Source organism: Lepisosteus oculatus, chromosome 4, assembly GCF_040954835.1.
Source record: "Lepisosteus oculatus isolate fLepOcu1 chromosome 4, fLepOcu1.hap2, whole genome shotgun sequence".
Taxonomy (NCBI): domain Eukaryota; kingdom Metazoa; phylum Chordata; class Actinopteri; order Semionotiformes; family Lepisosteidae; genus Lepisosteus; species Lepisosteus oculatus.
The window spans coordinates 55209174-55231735 of NC_090699.1; the positions used below are offsets into that span (position 1 = coordinate 55209174).

At 35.9% G+C, this 22562-nt stretch overlaps 2 protein-coding genes across 6 annotated transcripts; one reads left to right on the forward strand and one right to left on the reverse strand.

The window, feature by feature from the left end:
- Positions 1–1083: 1083 nt before the first annotated feature.
- Positions 1084–12233, forward strand: tatdn2 (TatD DNase domain containing 2). Of its 4 annotated transcripts, XR_001478424.2 has the most exons (9): positions 2340–2556; positions 3035–3145; positions 4566–4921; positions 5488–5883; positions 6970–7851; positions 8300–8427; positions 9419–9602; positions 10166–10390; positions 11532–12233. XR_001478424.2 is itself a non-coding variant. In XM_015347309.2 (8 exons), exons 2-8 carry the CDS (start codon positions 3100–3102, stop codon positions 10304–10306), a joined length of 2133 nt encoding a protein of 710 aa, XP_015202795.2. In that variant the 5' UTR covers positions 1084–2322; positions 3035–3099; the 3' UTR covers positions 10307–10917. The 4 variants fall into 4 exon arrangements, 3 of the variants coding, with proteins under 3 accessions (XP_015202795.2, XP_015202794.2, XP_015202799.2); XM_015347309.2 differs by lacking the exons at positions 2340–2556; positions 11532–12233 and adding an exon at positions 1084–2322 and having other exon boundaries at positions 10166–10917; XM_015347308.2 differs by lacking the exon at positions 11532–12233 and having other exon boundaries at positions 10166–10917.
- A 2057-nt stretch (positions 12234–14290) lies between these two features.
- On the reverse strand, positions 14291–22515 carry ghrl (ghrelin/obestatin prepropeptide). 2 transcript variants are annotated; one of them, XM_015347380.2, is made up of 5 exons: positions 22349–22515; positions 18580–18712; positions 17326–17439; positions 16659–16767; positions 14291–14424 (listed from the first exon to the last, which is right to left on the reverse strand). In XM_015347380.2, the coding sequence occupies exons 2-5, from the start codon at positions 18688–18690 to the stop codon at positions 14420–14422; spliced, it is 339 nt and encodes a 112-aa protein (XP_015202866.1). In that variant the 5' UTR covers positions 18691–18712; positions 22349–22515; the 3' UTR covers positions 14291–14419. The 2 variants fall into 2 exon arrangements, with proteins under 2 accessions (XP_015202866.1, XP_015202865.1); XM_015347379.2 differs by having other exon boundaries at positions 21890–22515.
- Between the last annotated feature and the right edge of the window lie 47 nt (positions 22516–22562).

Sequence of the window (22562 nt, forward strand, 5' to 3'; positions counted from 1 at the left end):
GTCCTACTCATCTGTGCTCTGTAAGATGGCCTTCATTTCAGGTTGTGATGAGAATAATGTTGTGTGGGACTGAATTATACATTTCACTGGTTCAGTCCTTTGTCAATAGAAGATCTGGAACTCGTTCTGGTCAGGGAAAATGATAAAAGTCTGTCATATTAGGCTATTCATGCCAACTGTGCACTGTGCGTCAATAAATTATTTTTTTATTTGACTGGGGGTTCCTAATGTATTGGCCAGCTAATGTAAAGATCTAATAAAATATATAAAAGTATATATATATGATAAAACAAGAATCAAGAGGATTGCATTACTCTTGTTTGTATTGCCATACAGTCAGTAACTGCTGTCATTGGTTTCAGGTTACAGACACAGTTTTGGGGCCTACAAGACTGCACTTGGATTGCCAAGAATCTGAAGATGGCACATTAAATATTAAAACTTAAATATAACAGGTTATCAATGTTGGTTTTGTGAAATGAGTCATATTTGTTATATTTTGGTCAAAAACAGGTCTTTCTTTTTCTTCTGAACTATAATGTACAGTATGTAAACAGACAAGTAAAGGTTTATTCCATGCTGAAAATAGAAGAAAGGAAACACAACATTACACCTGTGGAGCCTTCTTCAGGTGTAAGAACTTCTCTTTTCAGCATGGAATAAACCTTTTCTTTTTCCTTTGCAGCCTACGCACGCTGATGCGGCTACCTACTTGTAATGTATATATACCGATATTTTTCCATCACAGTAAATTAGGGGTTAATGTTGTGATTTTGGACAAAATAAAGTGAAAAATAAGGCTGCAGACTATTTTGTGAATCCCATAATTAACAATAAATTAAACAGCACATGGAAATTATAATAGTGTTTCTGGATCATTTTCAATTTTCCTTTTTTGCATTAAAATGAGTTTGTGTTTAAAAAATGAGACAATTTCATTTTATTAATGGTAGATTGCAATTCTTCAAGTGACACGTGACCTCAAACTTGATATTTTGTGCTGTGTATACTAATAGTATTCTGCAAAGGAATAAGTAATAAGTTTATTCTATGCTGAAAAGAGAAGGAAGAAAACACCGAATGACACCCAAAGAAGGCTCCACAGCTGAAACGTTGTGTTTTCTCTATTACTTGTTCCTTTGCAGCCTATGCATGCTGACGCAGCTACCCACCTGAAATACTTAATAGTATTCTGGCATGCATATACTGAAACTGTATAAAGCAACAGTACTCGTTTCATGAAACAAGAGTACTGGCAAACGTATTGACTGTATGGTGATAATATCACACAATATTTTGCATGAATTCAGTGAAGGGATGCTATTGGTCTCCAAGAACCTACAAATGAATTGAAATGTATTTGTTCTAACTATAGTTTTTGGTGTCCAATAAAACAAGCACAGGGCACTTTGGATTTGTTAAACAGCTGTGTGAACCAAGGAGTCAAGTTTATTGAACAATATTGCCATCTGTTGAAAAGGCTCTAATTGTTTTAGATAACTTAGATAAAGTGTCAGAAATGCAGACGTTGATGGGTAAAATGTGCTTGTATTTGTTAAAACAAGATTAAAAAAAGTAGAAAAAGAAAATGACTACAGATGTCATTTTTAAGTCGTTCTTATTGCTCATTAATCAATAATATATATATTTTTTAAACGATACAGATCAATGGAGCATGAGTGATTTGGCTTTGCATTATGGGAAGAGAAAGTGCTAATTAATTTTACACATTACTTGTCCTGGGCCAAATGCAATAAAAAACCTTTTCTGAGGACAGCTTGGCATGTTTCTTATTGTTTCAGCTTTTAGGCATTAATAAACATATACTTTAACAACTAATAGCAAGAACTAAGCCCAGATAATTTCATTGTTAATGCCACTTTAAAGCTGTTGCAACTTTAATATCCAGCCCAGGTTCCTCAAAACTACCTAAACAAGCATGTAGGTGTGACAGTGTTGATATTCCATTCAAAGTTACAATAACTTCCATATTCTACCGTATACTTATAATGTACTGTACTATACTGTAAAATTTAGTTATAATTCTAAGTTGATAGAACATATTTTTAATTCAAGATAAATACCTTCCCATGACCTTTCCTCTTGTTTCTTTGTGAGAAACAGCGATGTTGACAACAGACTACTGGCTCACACAGTGATTAGCGGTATCTGAAGAGTTACAATAAGTATATAATGGCAGCATTTTCCTAGGAGACTACAACTATTTGAAAACGAACTACGAAAAGACTGAGGGAGTGCAAGCAATGCCTTATCTCAAGGTCAGACATCTGAACCTCAAGGTTTGGATTTCTCTCCCTTTCAGTTAAGTATTTCTTGGTCTGATACATTAAAAGACATTTATATAATTCTAAACGGTTAAGAGGAAAATAAATCAGCAAGCAGCTCATTATGTTGGACACTAAATAAAAGAGAATGTCATTTGCTTTCAAATGCCTTTTGGCAAGGAAGAAACAATCCAGATGCGAGTTTGTTGGATCACCTTTTTTCGATGGGGAGAGTTTTATTTCCACCAGTAGACAATCTTGAGATCTACAGGTTATACACATTTAAATGTCTTAAGAAACTTGTCTGAAATCATGTTCTGCAGCAATATATTTTGGAACCACAGCAATATAAACAACTGAAGCTTTAGAATATAAAATATATATTTTTTTAAATTGGGCTTTTATACATTGAAGTAGTAACTAAAAACTGTGATATACAAAATGTGGAATACTGGTGATGCATTTTTAATGATTACCGTTATACCGTGTTATTTACATAGGGTCGTTCAGTAGTTTTGCAATTAAGTAATACATTATATTTTCATTTATCAAATATAAATTTAGTTCAAACATTAATGACAGTTTTTATGTTTTGCAAATTTGTTCCCTATAATTATAGTGTTGTTTTGTGTATATACAGTACAATACAGTATGTAAAACAAGTTCAGGCAAAAATCTCAGCTATATTAGCTAAGCGCCTATTAATGTCTACGGCGTAAATAAGTTTTTGATGTCTTATGTTTGTTTAGGAACTTAAGAAAATGTTCGGTTAAGTCCAGTAATTGACGTTGTTCCGGTCCGAGTCATTAACTTCATGGCAAGAGGAGGTGGGGTTCTAGCTGCAGCAGGTGAAGTTGCAGGTGAGTTAGACTGAAAACCGGTGGTGTTTGGCTTTCAAAAAAGCGTTGAGATACATTTCTAAATATTTTTATAAAAATATTATATATATCGCCATTTATATTACTAATTACTCAGATTTTGTAGTTTGTTGTGGTGTCGCCAGTAATTTAACACATTAAAATGTTTCAAGTGAGCGGTGAGGGCCTGATTATCAGCTATTTTGACAAGTTTTTTTCAGTTGATTTTAAACGTAATGATAATACACTAATGCATACACATAACGTACAACGTTAGGTACATAGAATGATTATACAGTAGCTGGGTGTACATCGTTTTTGAATTCGTAATGCAACGTATAATTAAATAAAATGTTGGCTCCTCCGTATATAGATTTCCATTTTATCTTGTGACCGTATTCCGGATGTGTTGGCGATCTAAATGTCAAGCTAGATAATTTCTTACGACAACAACTGAGAATTTGTGGTATACAGTATGTTTACAATCGTAAATCCAATAGACTCAGATGGCCGTACATTGGTTGTTGGTTAAGATTTGTTTGCAAGTTTGCAAAAACAAGGCCTATCATACAGTAGGTTCAGTTTAAAGTCCTCACTGTGAAGAGGTTAGTGAAGCTATTAAAAATAAAATAATGGGGTTTAAGACACTACATTATTATTAATTGAGAGCTGTTACAGCTCTCATTTTTGTTTCTCAGCTCATCACAAATTGGTAAAACATTCAACGCAGGTTTCATTTTAACTACAATTTCCTCTCATCATTTAGTTAACTGTTTACAAACTTGGGGTAAATGATTGCGGTCTATTTTAAAATACTTATACACTTGCCTTCATCAGTTAGGTTTTAGCCTTTATTTAGTTTTAGGCTGGGATCTGTATCAAGAAGCAGCAGGTGGGATAGCAGGATAGCTAATGAAGTGTTTCCTTTTAAAATAGAGACTATTAAAAGTACATTATGAAAATAAAATTAATTCAGAATAAAATTAGTCCCTCGATTCAATTTTTAATAGTTGTTAGGGAAAGAGAGTGGAGCAAAACTATTCAGGCTTTAATTAGGCTCCCTTACAGCACTTAAGATCAGGCTTTTGTCCAGCCTTATTCAAACACCACTATTACTATAAATCTTTCTTAGTCTGGGAGATTATGGTGAGGTTATAACTTTTTTCATGAGAGTTTAGAGAAGGCTGAACATTTGTACACCTGTAGACTTATTATTTAGCAAAGACTTTATTTAATTCAGTGCAATACACCTCTTAAAATCAGTTTTTCAAAGGCACTTTTTTCGTGACTCAAAGCATATAGAAACATCTACCAAATCTCCCAGCGTGTGACTGAGAACTCCATCTGGCTTATTGTCATCCTGAAAGATTTTTTTTTTACCTTGTAGAAACTATGTTTCTCCTTTTTTTATCATTCCTCTCAGGGAACTTCAAAATGGAGTCCAGCAGAAGGAAACGGAAATCCTGGGAGTTAAAATCAGACATGCATTCACCAGTAAAATACAAAAAGGGTAACACAGGTGTGGGCCAGCCTGCACTCTGGAGTGAGGATGAGACCTTTGCCCATGGAGGGCCTCTTTCTCCACAGAATGTCTCCTCAGCGTCTGCTTGCTTCACGCAGCCGGAGCACATGTGCTTGGAAACCACAAGACTGGCACCAACCTCAGAACCTACTCATAAAGAAGAAAGCTGTGTCTTTTCTCTGAGTAGCACAAACAACCATACCAAATTGTGGAAGCCATTTAGACAGAATAGCCAGAAGCGTCAGTATCCTGAAAAGGTTATTTTTTTTTTTATTAAAAAACCTTTTAAGGTATTACTCAAAATATCAGTATACTTTGGTATTCTATTTATAGAAATGTATACTTTTACATAATCTGGGGAAGTGTGAATCAGATATTTTCTGGTAACTACTGTACAGTATATTTAAGTATTTACATTATAGTATTTATTAAATACTTCTGTTATTTTTATTATAGTATTTATACTATATTGTGGTATTTATGTATTTGTTATCATTATTTTAACCAAAGAAACTTACATTTTTACTTGTTTATGTAACTGAATTCAAAGATATAGCTACTCGTCCGTACTATAGCCTGCTATTGAAAACAGCATTAAATAAAAACCAGCTAGTTTGAATATTTATGCAGAATGAGAGAGGAGAATCTTTGGAATGTTTTATTTTTCAAATCGCAGCCAGCCACAATGATAGAAATTGGGGGCAAGCCATCTCCTACAAATATTTGTACATATCCTTGGAGTATGGATGCTTATTTACATTTTCTCCTCCATACATTTTCTTCTCTTTAACACCCATTTCAATGTGATATCCTTTTCTTTCAGACAGAAAACCCAGAAAGAGCATGCCAGGACAAGCCTTCCACACTGACCTTCTCAGTGAAGAGAGACATAACGCTTCCGCCTCGTAGAAGCAAGGAGACCAACAGATCTCCAGAGGAGGCTTCAAAGATCATATACCTTAGAGCTCTTTCTGCTGCCTTTGGGACAGATATCCATAAGAAGATAGGGAAGCAAAGGATTTTGTCAGACAGCAGGAAGAAGATACCGCTCTTGAAATTGGGAGATGCAGGGTCCTCTGAGTGGAGCAGCCATTCTTTTCTTCAAGGAAGGCCTCCTGAACCGGAAATAGAGGAAAGTGAGGAAAAAACACTGTCTTGTATTGCATTCAGCGAGACAGATTGTGAGGATAAGGCCATGGTGAAAGGAGGAAACAGAAGGGTAAGTATATGGTGATGTGAGCAGTACATAAAAAACATTACTAATTTGCTTCCATGTGCATCTCACTGCTGGGATAACATTATTTAACTACATTCTAATTGAAGTTCATGTTTTTCAGCATTTCGTCACCACCTGGATGCCTCCCTTTATATAGTAATACATATTTTTAAGTATTCAGTGCTTAAAATGATTAAGACCTGTAAACAGACCTACACTATACACTAGGCTGTTTTATGCCAAAATATAAAATTAGACAGCAAAGTGCTGGAGTGGTTAACTGCAGCTTTCCAGGTCCTGGTTTTGATTCCAGATTGTAGCATGTGTTTGTGTGGATTTTAAGTGTTCTGCCTGTGTTAATGTGTATTTTCAACGGGTGCTTCAGTTTTCTTCTGCCTCGCTAGGATAGTCAGGTTAGCTTCAATTGCTTGCTTTACATTGTCAGTTTTCATTGGGATTACAGGGGAATTCATACATTGGGGTTTGTTCTAGTACTGGCAGTGGGTCTGTTGAAACACCGAAGGCCTCTTCTCATCTGTGGCCTTTTTGTAGAAGTGAACCTTTTTGGCTGAGTTCCAACCTATCTGTGGTGGATAAAAACAGCAAAAATATTAGAAATAAAATGCACTGGAGGTTAAACTGGCTGAGTGGAGCAGTTAAAAATAAGAAAGGTTCAGAGATGAAACTCACCACCGTTGTGTATAAAAGACAGTGCCTCAATGAAGAGATGAAATTAAGAGCAGCTCATCTTCTTTTCATAATTTCTAGCTTTTTGTGTTTTTCACATATGTTTTCATTAATGAAATATACATTAAATCTAAGGATGCTTATTATATATAGCATTTACTCATGGGACTTGGTAAATAGTGAAATAGTTAATGTCTCATTTTATACCTGTACTCGATATATTAGCACACAGCTATTTTACTTTTTATGTTTTAGATTGATGAGTTGACAAAGTCATAATTTATCAGGTTAACGTACTATATATATTGACCAGCCTTCCAAATAAACTGCTACACATAGATTAAGTTGTGTTTGTGATAGTGTTCTGTAACCTCCAACTTGAATTTTACCTCATCTCTCCAGTTCATTGTTCTGAAAAAAGATGAGCCTACGGAGGCAGACTGGTCGAATGCAGAGGATGTGGTCAAGGCAGTGACCTCCCAGGAAGAGGACAGTGCTGCAGCAGATGAGCTGGAGAAACCTATCTTTCATGATCCACTATCACTGCTAGAGTATGCAGCCCATCCTATAGCATCACCCTGTCACACTGAGAGAGACTCCTGCAGAATCGATCAGTTGCACTTTGGATCTGCATTGTTTAACCCTGAAAGTGATTTGAACCATAATGGAGTAGTTGCCAAGCCTGATCGATTCTTTGAGCCCTTTACTGCACCAGTGTACACCCAAGTAAGCCCCTTGAGATTCTTCAAAAGCTGTTCAGAGCCTTTGGATTCCACTGGCAGTAAGCCCATAAAATATTCAGGCACAGAGGACGTTTACTGTACTGAAGCCTTACATGTTTTTCCAGACAAAAGCAGTAGACAAGTGTCCATGGGCGCCAAACAAGGGGATTCTTTTGATTTTGCTAATAAAAAGCTTGCGCAGTCTGGCTTTATTGATACTCACTGTCATCTTGACATGCTCTACAGAAAGTTGAATTTCAAAGGAACTTTTGCTCGTTTTCGGAATCTGCACGAGAACTCTTTCCCTGCGGAGTTTGAAGGCTGCATCACTGACTTCTGCAATCCAGGCATCATGAGCATGCAGCCATTGTGGGAGGATCTGCTGGGGGAAGATAAGGTCTGGGGGGCGTTTGGTTGCCACCCACACTTTGCTCGTTATTACACAGACGCCCAAGAAAGAATCATTCTGAATGCAATGCGGCACCCAAAAGCTGTTGCGTTTGGTGAGATAGGGCTGGATTACTCTTACAAGTGCACTACGGAGGTCTCCAGACAGAAACAGGTACAGTGAGTGCAAAATGGTACAGGTAGAGGATTTCACCGACAGAAAGTATAATGGTCTTCATAGCTGACAGAATATTCTTAATATTGTGCTTATTTTTATCTGAAGCAAATTGTGCTTCCATCCATGTATAAAATAGAATATTTATTATTTTAACTTTAAAGACTTTATAACTTGTACTGTAATTATTAAACCATTGTGTGGAGTCCAAATCTTCCTCAACTGATTTTTTTGTGCATCTGTGAAAACATCCATCGCATCTGTTTTAATAGCAAAGAAAAACAGATTAAAATGTTCCTGGTCATTGAGAAAAAAAAACTCATACTTTTCATATAATGCTAGGTGATAAGTCACTTTACCTTCTGAAACAGTTTTGTTTTGGAACATACTGTAAAAAAGGATAAGGTATTTTATTACATTATGTACTGTAGGATGCTTTTTTTTATAGGTTTTTGAGAGACAGTTGCGCTTGGCTGTTGCAATAAGGAAGCCACTTGTAGTGCACTGCAGAGGTGCTGATGAGGATTTGTTTGACATTATGAAGAAGATGGTGCCTCGAGATTATAAAATACACAGGTAGGAAAACCAATTATTTATATTCATATAGTAGGCAGGAATGGGCAATTTTAGTCCTCTGGAGGTCTCTAACCTTAGCTGCTTAAATTGAACTAGATTTTTTATCACAAGTCAGAATACCCAGTTTTACATCTTAATCAGCTTTTAGTTAAAAGTACCTTATTGTCAAAAACTTAAGTAGCCCAGCCCTGGCAGTAGGGAAAAAAAAAACATTATTGAATGCATTTATACAGGTATACACTTACTATAAAACCAGGCCAAGGCTTTCTGTACAGCAGTTTGTGTGGGATATAATATAAATTATATCCAAAGGTTGTAACAGAGAATACCTTTTGTATTGAAACACATAATGTAATTATAACAAAGTTATAATAGAAATTTGAGAGGAAGGTTAGATCCTATCTTTGTACTGCTGCTCACTTGTTTTTTTTGGTGAGGCAGCCAAAGTTTCCTCAGCTAGGTGAGCTATGTCAAACATACACCGCATATCTCATCTCATTTTTACGGTGGTAAGACTGCAATGGTTTTGAATCCATAAACATTTTTGTGTCGTGGTAAGGTATTTGTTATCACACTGGAAAAGTCAGCTCTTTGCCTTGCAAAACTCATCAAATTATTCATCTCAGAATATTTGGTGGAATAGAGTTAAAGATGGAAAGATTAATGTGTTATGCGGAGGAGGGAGTACCCCCATTCTCGTAAGACAAATTGAAATGCATCAATTATTTCCACATGAGGGGAGCTCAGGTAATTTAATTTTGACTCATCAGTCTTGATAAGCGAGAAGCAGTCATGTCTGTTACTTTCAACTTTATACGAGCAAAAAGGCAAAATGAAAAGAGAGTTCTGTCTCCTGTAGCATTGAAGAAAGAGCTACAGTAAATCGTATTCATACAGTACCAAAACCCAATTATTTTAAAATGGTGCTGTTTCTTTCTGATGCCAATTGAAGAAAGTGTAGGACCTCCTGATTTTTTTCCCCCTGAGCCAGGCACTGCTTTACGGACAGCTATGAGGTGATTGAGCCCTTTCTCAAAGAATTTCCAAATATGTCTGTGGGCTTTACTGCTGTCCTCACCTATCCAACCGCTGTCAAGCCAAAGGAAGCTGTGAGAAAAATTCCTCTGGACAGAATCGTGGTGGAGACAGATGCCCCTTATTTCCGTCCTCAACAGGTATTTCATTCAGCAACTGTCATGACTTTCCAAGAAAGAGTTTTATTGTAATTTTCTGTAGGTTTATGGAATTCTTTATTGCCTTTCCTTTTGGCACTTCACCATGTGTTTATTTTTCTTCAAAAAGCATTAGTTTGCTAATTGATTGGAAAGATTGGAATTACTGTAGATTCACTTCCATCACAAACGTAAGCTACCGTATTGTGTTTTCCAATGAATGAACTGGATGTCATTGTCATTTATTTTTATTTCATTTTTAGTAGAGCTGTAAAATTGGATTAGTAGACATACTGTAACCTAGATTTTTACGCTGGTGACAGACCCTACACTTTTTTTATTAACACAGTAAGACAAAGCCAAAGACTTGGTTATGAATCAGACCAGAATAGTTTCATAACAAATTATAGCCTGCGTTTTTTCCTCTTGTGATTGCTTAATTTATTACTGTTAATAATAAATGCATTCAATGGAACAATTAACTCTGTTAATGAACTTGTGTAGATCAGTTAAATAGATCCAAAAATAATTGCCATTCCTTATTCATATGTTCTGTATCTTTTCAGGTGCTAAAAAGTGTGTGCAAGTTTTCTCACCCAGGCCTTGCCATATATACGGTGAAGGAAATCAGCATCTTGAAGGCACAGCGGCTGTCTGAAGTACTGTACACCCTGAGGCAGAACACAGACAACCTATATGGCTTGTAGAGCTTCAAGCTAATCACTGAGTTGCTAGACAAACATCAAACTGTATTTTTCTATATCCTTTTACAACTGTGCAAAACAACTGTGGTAAGATCTATTTTTATAAAACATCCAATGCAAATGTTCCTTTTCAATGTCTATCTATAAACTGTTGGAAGAGGTTTTTTTTTTAATATACATTATTATAATTAGAATGGTTTATACAGTACGGTATGTGATCTATAAGGTAATCCTTTACATTTTTTTTAATGTTTGGATGATTGAGCATTTTTACTATTTTTACTTTGTACACATGTCATTAAAGCAAAAAAAAAACACACTTAAAAATAAAGGCAGTTTATTTAATAGTTAAAGATTTGAAAATTGACAACAGGTGGATTCACTAATTCAATACGTTTTTTTAGCATATACAGTTTGAGAACAGTATGTCTTCTATGTTTAAGAAACACTGTTTCATCTTTTGTTAATGGAGATTAAGATTTCTGACTTTATAAGATAGTGTGAAGAGTTATAGGTGCAGGTACTGTACATGTAAATCGGTGGATTTGACATCTGTATTTATGTCCTGTCTTTTGTGGTTTTGTCTGTGCTGTGATAAAGAAGTATTTCTTTCATTTCTTGAATTGTTGATTATTGTTCTTTTATTTCTGAGATTTGCCAAATCCAAATTGTTTGTCCATTATTTATAATTACTGTAGGTGATTTGCATGAAACTGCACTTGGTAAATAAGAAATGAGGAAAATGCACATTGAGTGAAAACTACACAAAATATCTTTAATTCGTCTTAAACTGTGTTGGAAGTGCTTTGTATCATAATATAAGAGAGTGTTTATAGAAATTGCAATTTGGATTTCAAATTTGGATTTAATTTGTGAGAAAAAAAATCAGAATTACACATGCATCTTGACGTAGCCTTCTAAAAGAAAGGTTTTGTTTTATTACAATAACATTTTAGAAACTGTTGCCAGCAATTCTCCATACCAAATTCAAAACACACTATGCTTTCATCCAGTTTTTTGACGTAAGGAACCCAAACCATACTACATATTTGTAGGCATATTGAAAGAATTCTGTAGTGACCAAACTTTGATGAGAGTGTAATTATTTGATTTTCAGCATCCATAATGGGCTGTTAAAACACCCTTATGGAGCCATTATATGATAAACAATATAATGGAGTCACTGGAATGTAGAGGTTTATATAGAGATTTTGCTTGTTTTTGGTAGATTGGGAACAACTGGAGCACCAGGCACTGTGGGAACTGGGAGTGCGTCGCTTCCCTGTACTGGAATTGGCATCCTACTCACTTGACTGAGAGGAGCTAATCATTCCAAGTCATAATTTTTTTTTTTCTCATATTCTAATAAACACTGAGTCTGCTTCAATTGCCAGGCTTGAAAGTCCAAGGTGGGAAGATCAATTCTATCGTAATACATTACCTCCTGATTTCTACGTACATGTTTTCAGGCCCTTGTTCTCCTATGCATTGAACTAGTGCGATGAGATCCCAAACAGTTTGTATAGATTCCATATACGGGGAAGTATCAGGGTGAAAATGTATGCTTATACTATGATATTGATTGGGTGGTGTATATTGTTTTCCCCTTTTATCCACAAAACTCTTACCTCATTAAGTAGATGGAATAGCATTTGCTTTTGGTTTTCAATGTTCTTGCCAAATATAGTGTTTAGGATATCAGTATGGGAAGATGTATGGTGGGCTTTTTTAACTTAGCCTTGTGACTGTATGCTATTAAAAAGGTTAGCTTCTCATTTATTTTCTCTTAAGACTTATGGTTCATTTGTTCTTTAATGTCCATTCTATGTATTGTATTTAACATGTTTAGTGACATTTACCTTGTTGTTAATTTATAATCTTCCGCTTTATAAAGATTAAAGTAATGCAATTCAATTCTGACACTGTACAGTTGGATGCATGTGAAGTTACAGGCAATAGCATTGTCTGTAACTTCACATGCATCCGACTGTACAGTATAACAATGTTATACAAAATTACTCAACACTAGTTCATTTAGTTTAATGAATATTAAGTGTACTTATCAGTGATACCTTTTTAGAGTAAACTGAGCACTTATGCAAGCCTTTGTAAACACTATTTTTTCCATAATTGTTTAAAAACCACAAAACATCTAACTTCATATTTAGATTTATTGCTATCACAGCACCTGTAAACAAGTAGAAAAACACTCTTAAATGCTACCATTATATTCCATCTGACATTTAGTGAAATAAAGTTTCTTGTTTTATTGTAGATGCCAAGAAAACTTTGATTTTATTTTCATTTTGATGCTCTGTTTTTTAGGGTGCATTTAATCATTTCTCCATAAAGCTGACTCATCGATGCTTTATTTCTTCCCATCAATCTTTTCTCCTATCAGCCTGGGTTTTATAGCTTCAAACATCTGCCATGTATCCACATAATGTTATTTTTATATCACTCTTTATTAAGAGTTGTTTTGTTGAGATGAAAGAGCAGGCAGCTTTTCACACGTATTGGCAATCTGAATGAAGAGTTCATCCATCCAAATTGTGTTGTTATCAGTGCATTTGCAGAGAAGCTCAGGAAGTACAGTATATCGACAGACACATATCTAACATCATTAGCGAGGGGATTCAAAAAGCCATATTGGATGTAACAAGAATGGATTTTTAAAATGTATTCAATAGCAAAGAGCTGTGTGAATGGAAAAAAAAAAAACATAAGGCTTCCATTCAACGTGAGTCCATTAAAAACGTGGATTTTTTTAAAAACTTGTGTGAGATGTTTCAGAACTCCTCATGTACTGTAGGATCATCAGAGGGTGCCAACCCAGCTCAGAGGTATAGTACTGCGGTAATTAACCCTTATTCCTCAAGTTGTGAAGCCAAAAAGTTATTACAGCTGCAGTTTGCTATTCGTAATTAAGTTGCATGGAATTTGTTTTGACATAGTATTGTAAAACACTACTGGACATTGTCTTCTGGTTTTTTCTTGGCATCAGCAAATATCCTGTGCCATTGTTGACTTACAGTATGAGCTACCTCTACCTCTCGTGGTGAAAATCACAAAATGTTTCCAGAATTGATTAACAGACATGTATAAGATGTATCAAAAGTCTGGTCCATCAGGAATATTCATTCTTCCATCCATTTTCTAACCACTTTATCCAATACAGGGTTGTGAGGAGGCAGACACAGATCCACTCACTCTCACACCAGTGCCAATTTTCCAGAAGCCAATTAACCTTAATGTTTTTGGACTGTAGGCATCTTTAATGTTTCTTAAGATGTACACATTGGTCCAAGAACATGCATATAAAATGTTTTCCTTTGGTGATCTAATACTGTTTGGTTTTGGGCTATTAACCACAGCTTTCAGGGATCCCAGTAGGGAAAAAGTCTAGTAGTGTTACTGTAGATCTGGATAATGTGGTTACTTTTCCACTGCACTTTGATTTCCTGTTCACCTCAGATGTGATAGGGCAGCAGTGTATACAGTAGGTTAGGGTTCTGGATTTGTAACAGGAAGGTTAAAGGTTTAAATCCCAAGTGATACACTGCTATTGTAATCTTGAGCAAGGTATTTCACTTGAATTGCTCCAATAAAATAGCCAGCCACATAAATGAATGAAAATATACTGTAAGGCACTTAGGACAACCGTAGACAATAGAAGTATACTGTATAAAGTACTTCCTAAGGGTCCAGTCTTCTGATATACTGTGTACCGTGTAAACAGTACAGTATAATATTGTTGTTATTTTGTTTCTCATCTGTAGTTTTCCATTATCATATTGGATGCTGATGAATACAGATAAGAGTCCACTGAAACCCATCTGGAAACTCCAAAGCTATTTCATCCTTAACCTAAAATTAATGCTTAATTCAGTTCCTCAGGGGGGCAAGTTTGAATTTATCTTGATTGCTTGCAGCTGGTGCTCTTATTAAAATCTCGAACTTCAGTTATTAAGAAATTGAGATGCCAAATATTGATTAAGCATTTTTATTCATTTTTTTAGCTGAATGACATATAAACACAAAATAGCAATTCCATATTATCTGCTCAGAAAAGTATGAGGAATGGAAATCCAGTTGTGGCAAAGTCCTCAAAAGCAGTTATTCTGAAATATATAGAAAGAAATGCATTATTTACATAAAGATAAAAAAAATTGACTCGGTTTTAACAGGAGGGAAATTAATGTTTTAGAAAGATACTGTAAAAAACAGGTTTTACATAGACCCTCTGAACCCATATTCTTACACTGTACAGTGCCTTGCGAAAGTATTCGGCCCCTTTGAACTTTTCAACCTTTTGCCACATTTCAGGCTTCAAACATAAAGATATAAATTTTTTATTTTATGTGAAGAATCACCAACAAGTGGGACACAATTGTGAAGTGGAACAAAATCTATTGGAGTTTTGAAACTTTTTTAACTAATAAAAAAATGAAAAGTGGGGCGTGCAAAATTATTCGGCCCCTTTACTTTCAGTGCAGCAAACTCACTCCAGAAGTTCAGCGAGGATCTCTGAATGATCCAATGTTGTCCTAAATGACTGATGGTGATAAATAGAATCCACCTGTGTGTAATCAAGTCTCTGTATAAATGCACCTGCTCTGTGATAGTCTCAAGGTTCTGTTGAAAGCGCAGAGAGCATCATGAAGACCAAGGAACACACCAGGCAGGTCCGTAATACTGTTGTGGAGAAGTTTAAAGCCGGATTTGGATACAAAAAGATTTCCCAAGCTTCAAACATCCCAAGGAGCACTGTGCAAGCGATCATCTTGAAATGGAAGGAGTATCAGACCACTGCAAATCTACCAAGACCTGGCCGTCCCTCTAAACTTTCAGCTCAGACAAGGAGAAGACTGATCAGAGATGCAGCCAAGAGGCCCATGATCACTCTGGATGAACTGCAGAGAACTACAGCTGAGGTGGGAGAGTCTGTCCATAGGACAACAATCAGTCTTACACTGCACAAATCTGGCCTTTATGGAAGAGTGGCAAGAAGAAAGCCATTTCTCAAAGATATCCATAAAAAGTCTCGTCTAAAGTTTGCCACAAGCCACCTGGGAGACACCCCAAACATGTGGAAGAAGGTGCTCTGGTCAGATGAAACCAAAATCGAACTTTTTGGCCACAATGCAAAACGATATGTTTGGCGTAAAAGCAACACAGCTCATCACCCTCAACACACCATCCCCACTGTCAAACATGGTGGTGGCAGCATCATGGTTTGGGCCTGCTTTTCTTCAGCAGGGACAGGGAAGATGGTTAAAATTGAGGGGAAGATGGATGCAGCCAAATACAGGACCATTCTGGATGAAAACCTGTTGGAGTCTGCAAAAGACCTGAAACTGGGACGGAGATTTATCTTCCAACAAGACAATGATCCCAAACATACAGCAAAATCTACAAAGGAATGGTTCACAAATAAACGTATCCAGGTGTTTGAATGGCCAAGTCAAAGTCCAGACCTGAATCCAATCGAGAATCTGTGGAAAGAGCTGAAAACTGCTGTTCACAAACGCTCTCCATCCAACCTCACTGAGCTCGAGCTGTTTTGCAAGGAAGAATGGGCAAGAATTTCAGTCTCTCGATGTGCAAAACTGATAGAGACATACCCCAAGCGACTTGCAGCTGTAATCGCAGCAAAAGGTGGCTCTACAAAGTATTAACGCAAGGGGGCCGAATAATTTTGCACGCCCCACTTTTCATTTTTTTATTAGTTAAAAAAGTTTCAAAAATCCAATAGATTTCGTTCCACTTCACAATTGTGTCCCACTTGTTGGTGATTCTTCACATAAAATAAAAAATTTATATCTTTATGTTTGAAGCCTGAAATGTGGCAAAAGGTTGAAAAGTTCAAGGGGGCCGAATACTTTCGCAAGGCACTGTAGATATTCTGTGTATGTGGTTGAACTTTCTTATTTATTAAGATACACCTCCCGCATAATCTAATCCAGCAAAACAAAATTAGACATTTCTAACAATGTAAAGTGGAAAGTAAATTAATATCAGTTACAGAATGCTGCTGGTGTGCACTAAACCTCCTTATGTCTTTTCCCAAAATGTTTTCTCTATAAATATTTTATTTGCATGAAAAATAATTTCAGGAGGAACAAGATTAGAGAAGAAGGAAAAATTAACAAGAAACAAAACAGAAGGGATATGTTAACATACTCCTTTGAGTGGGGTAAGTGAAGTGAAAATATTCATTTTTTTTCTCCAGATTACTGCACAGGGTCTCCGCTATAAAGATTTCCTCCTTTCTAATGCAGCCATGAGCATTACAAAGATAATGTCATTTTAACCAGTTAACTTTGGCTTCCCACTTATCTCAAAGCTTGCTCACCTGTTGCATTATCTGCAAGTATGCCCTCCATGATTCTTTGCAATACATGTCCATACTCCTGGTATTCAGCTTCTGACATTGCAATTCCAATTTGGAAAGGTGTGTGGAACTATAATGTGTAAGAACACGTACCTTCACATTTGGGCGACTTGTATCATGTTCAGGTGCAATTTTAATTTATTTCAAATTACTTTGGAGAATTCTATACAATATTTTTCAGCTTACTCTAGTAAATTAATCACTAGATAAAACTAGTTTGTAGTGTTATAGAAAAATAGCGCACTGTCTACTTTTACAAAATGCATTTGAAGTTATACTGTACTGTATATTAAAATGCAGTCCTCTTTTTCTTGTTGTCAAATGCTTTAATTTTTTGCCTATCTTTTATATCACATTAGGTCATACCTCTCAGATTGCAACTGAACAAAATAATGATATAGTGCGCACACACATAATAAACTTACTTGAGAGTTTGACCTTAATTCTAACCCAGTCAACCAAATGCTGTTTCTGACAAACTGTATCATCTACAGATTATTCTAACCCATATGATGCACCCACTGTATGTAATTCTCATCCATAGTAATTATTAAGTGGTCTTACAAGAATTTTCAATTGAATTATTTTTACAGCAATAAAAAGTAGGAAAAGTCAAAGGAATACTGACCATTATTTCCTTGCTGTCTTCCTCTTCATATAGCTGGCTTTCCAGAATATCCATAGCAGCCTCTGAATCGCGACGGCCCACTTTGTTGTTAATAGGCTTCCTTACTGGCTTTGCCTGTGGGGATCCAAATATCTTACACATAAGAAAGTTTACAGTCAAGAGGTGGCCACTTGGCCCAGTAATTGATCTGTTGATCTCATCCAGCCGTTTCTTGAAAGTATCCTGGGGTTCAGCTGTGACAACACAGTTTAGGTAGCTTGTTGCAGACTCACACAAGCCTTGGTCGAAAAGGTCCTCAAGTTTTCAATGTTATTGAAATTCTCCCCCCCTTTCACTTTTGTTCTCTGGTTTGTTTCACTGAAGAAATCTGTTGGTTTGACGTTGAGGATTTTAAATATTTTAATTTGGTCCCTTTGTAGTCTTCACTGTTCAAGATGAAAAAATATGTAGTTCTTTCAGCCTTTCAATCTGGGTTAATCTTTTAAGCCTGGTAATGTACTGTATCTGGTCACTTGCAAGAATATTTATTTCGCCACGCGCTGACCAAAATTGAATGCCGTATTATGAATGCAGTATTGTAGTATAATATAAATGTAGTATAATTGAATGTACTATTGCATTACTACACATTTAACCATATCCTAGAATTCTGTTAACGTTTTTTTAATAGTTTCCCCAAAATGTTTAGAAAATGAAAATGATATTGTACAGTATGTCAACATCAACAAGACAAACCTTTTTATGCTCTTTAAGTTAGGTGTTTCCCACTTCATATTTATATTTTTGTAACATTTCGGTTTATCTTCCAAAATGCAGTACTTTGTAGTTAATTATATGTTGGTTTCCAGGTGTTCGCCCAGTCCGGATTTTTTACCTTTTGAACATTTTTGTCCACTTTTTAAGTATTTGCTAACCCTATTTGGTATTATCTGTGAACTTGACTAGTTTAAATTTAATAGTGCCAGTGGATAAGAAGTGTTATATTATGTTGTTTAAAAAAACAGATTTTGCTTTTTCCTGCACTTTTTGTTTAGGCTGAGGCATCTATATCAGGTTTTTAACAATTTTGGTGTTGTTGAAAAATTGAATACATAATGTGAAAGTTAGAGAAGCAAAGCACTCTGCTGGTCATGAGCAAAAACAGAGCCAACTCTGAAGTGTAGGACAGCAAACAGGTATTTCATTAGAGTATGCTTTAACACGTCTTGAGACAGAGCCTGAGTGTGGGATGGGGTTGGTCAATGTTATCCCTACCTGGGGTTTTTGAGAAGGGCTGAGGAAGCTGGACCCAGCTCCTACATCTTCCACTGCGGATACCAAGATGCAGATCAGGAGGAATACGGAGACTGACATTTTAAGCAGCATTGTGAAAGTTTGGAGATCTCGCCTTTACAAAGGTAAAATAAAAAAGAATAATTAACGGGGACCATACCAAATAAAAATACAATTTATATTTTAAAAAGAAACAACATTCTTCAGTCTACATTTTCCTTTTGCTGGTATCTAAAAAAATGTATAATTTCATTGACCCTTTCCGACAATAAATTCAAAATCTTTATCCATTGTGATATAATGATTCAAAGCTGCCGTTAATTGATACTCTATAAACACTGTTTTTGTATTATAACATTAAATCAGAAGCTGAAAACTGATGTCCTAAAGTATGTTCAGTTGCACTGAATGTTTATGTGGTAGTTACTGTATACCTCCATCCTTCAAACCACCCATTTTCTAACCACTTCTTCCAGTTGAGGGTCACTGGGGAGCCAGAGCCTGTCCCAACAAGCAATAACACAAACCTGGACAGGACGCTAGTCCATCGCAGAACAGACGCACAGACACAACCACAGCGACACACACTCACACCTAGAGCCAATTTTCCCAGAAGCCAGTTAACCTACTTTTATGTTTTTGGACCATGGGAGGAAACTGGAGCACCCAGATGAAATCCATGTGTACACAGACATACAAACTCCACATACTGTAGATAGCACTCAGGTTTGGAAATTAACCTAGGGCCCCTGCACTGCATGGCAGCAATGATTACCACTATGCCACCTTGTATTACAATTCTACATGTATTTATTTTTCTTTTCTGCATATTGTACATAACCAAATTTCCTAATTTAAAATGGCTCCAATAAGACAGACTCAAGGAGTTTATGTGGGATACAGTACATTATGAAGTGGAAAACTATTCAAGGTTAATAGATAATGCATTTTAGCCTTTAATACTGGCAGCTTCTAATTAATACCATTATTTTGTAGTATGCAGGAGAGAGATTACAAAACAAAAATGAAATCCAAAACAAGTCTGGATTTCTTTAGAACAGCAAAGAACAATAAAAAAGTTCATTGAATTTTAAAGCAACTTCCTTAACGTACCATTTCACATATTTATAACTTCAAAATAGATAGAGGATAAGTGTTTTATTAATCTGCCCTGTAATCTAATGACTCAAATCTTCTGAAATACAAACTTTAAATAATCAATGTGCATCATTTTCTTGTCATTGCCATTTCACATTTGGATAGAAATCATAGTCCATATTGCCTACCTTGATATCCTCTGGTCCTTGTCTTTTTTCCTGATTTAACATTTCTTTATAGAAAGCTGTTTTATACTTTTGCTTATTTGCTTTGTGCATTTCAAAAACCATAGCAAATGTTTGGAACACATCAAAGTGGTGCCATTGTGAAATATCCAGGAACCCTGTAGTGATAGCATTATTGTCCAAGCAAATAAAGGTTACTTTAAATGTGAATAGTGGTAAAATAATATTATGTATATGTGGGGATTGTTTACATGTTATCATGGATATTGCATTCCTAAAGCACCACAAAGAACCAGTAGGCCAAAGGTAACCTAAATTATTAGTTATTAAAAAATGTCTAGTACATGTGTTTACATATCAAAATAAATTAAACACTTCTCATATTTTTTTCAGTATTTGAAGGAATAAACATCCTTGATTTTCTTTTTTGTCAGGTGGTCTCAGGGGGCCTCTTTATTAACAGTACAGGAGCAAATCGATCTCCATTAAAAACAGATGAATTCTGGACTCTATGAATCTAACAATGACTCAATACAGTGGCCCCTTTGGATCTAATCAAACTGGAGAGGATCCTGGGGCTCTTTTAATGACTCCTGTTAATCAGTTATCGACAATTTGTGCAGAAACTAACTTTTTTTTCTGAAAATATCACAGATGTAAGGCAGCTATTTCACCCTGCAACTCCCTACTAGCAACCTACTTAAACTAAGCAAGTGTGAGTCTTGCCAGTAAATGCATGGGAGACCTCCTGGGAAACCCTAAGGTTGCTGCTGGAAGAGGTGTTAGTGGAGCCACCGGTAAGGGGGTGCTCCCCTGCAGTCTATGTGGGTCCTAATGTCCCAGTATAGTGATGGGAGCAGTATCCGGACAAAAAGGTGCCATCCTTCACATGAGATACAAAACTAAATTGCAGACTGTTTGGTCATTAAAACTCCTGGGGTGGTACCCTGGTGTCCTAGCCAAATTCCCCTCTTTTATCAGACAATGCATCTTAATAAGCCCCATCTAAGAAAGGGCTTCATTACTCTGTTCTCCCCCACCAATAGCTGGTGTATGGCGAGTGTGAGTGCATAATTCAGGTGGGCTACACATTGTTGGTGGTGGAGGGGAATCGCTGTTACCTGTAAAGCGCTTTGAGTGAAGTGTCCAGTAAAGAGCTACTGTATATAGCGTTCTTCCTCTTCATCTTGTTCTTCTTCTTATTAAGTAAACAATTCTACAGTATGTATTGTATTTATGGTACCAGAAAATCTTTAATTCACTATACAGTAAATGTACCAATGCAAATATGTCACACCTAATAAAATAGCTGAGCGCACAGTAACAAATGTGCATATTGCATTTCATTGTCACCTGGTGAGTCCACATTAAAAGTCCATTATATATATTTAAAAAAAAACATGCATTCACGACAGACGCGTCCTTTATCTACAGATAACGGTCACCACAACACTACGTGTGCATTTGTCCCGCTAAAGAATTCTTCAGTCACTGTTTAAAAGGGGAATTTAACACCTCCTTTTCGTTTGCCAAACCGCAGTTATCGTTTTAGATATTTAATCTACAATAGAACGCAATGCCCATAAACTTGAATTCGTACCTTTTACCTAGTTTGTTAAAAAATACTTTAATCAAGTAATGTATTTAAGGGAAAGTGAGAACGAATGACTTTTTAAAATAACTCCTTAAAATCGAATATTCAGTTCTTTATATTTAAAGAAGTGCATATAATACAAAAATACTGAAGAGCATCTCAATCTTTATAAAACATTCTTCTGAAAATGTTGCAGATAATGTATAAAAGAACATTTTTTTCTCGGAAAATTCATTTATCCGTGTTTTAGCACATTGTCATCAACATAATTACTTGCATTGATCACAAAACCATCAGAATACAGAAACAAACATACGGTGGGTGTTATTAATACAAGGACACTGCTACACATCACCGCACGTATCCAGCAACTCTTAAACACCGTAATCTAAAAATGTGAAATGAAGTACAAAACCGTTTTTGCAGGTGAAGAAACAATGTCCATTTATAAGGAGAGCAGTGCTGGATTTTGCTTAAAGGAGGATGCAGTATGTGCAAACCAGGACAAAAAGTATGTGCAAAAAGGACAGTAGACGCAAAGAGATCTTCCTCCCTCACTCCCTCATTCCTTTTGTTGTGGATCCCTAATGACTATGCTTCTCAATGTTTCTGATGCTGCTATCAAAATATTATTTACTACGGATATTTCACCTCACCCAACCTGACGAGGGCTCTTTATAGCCGAAGGACGGTTTGAAATACTGTAGAAAGTTTATACATATTAATTGAGTCAGCAATAAGAAAGGGAATAGAAAGACGTCATCCAAGGCTGTAGAAGAAACAATAATAAACATGTTCAAAATATTAATTCAAAATATTCAAAACACGAAACGACCGAAACGAATATTTTAGCATATTTTCTTGAATGTCTTACGGACAATCCAAAACACGCCCAGATTCCCCAAATCACGAATAGCAATTTCAGACCGCAATTCAGTTTTTAAGATCAACCTCTAATCCGCTCAGACGAAAACATCCATAAAATAAATTATTATAATATATTTATTTAAGGACGGTGTGATAAAGCATTGTGAACTTTACTAAATCATTATAAAACGAGATATGTTGAAATGAGAAAATCAATCTGT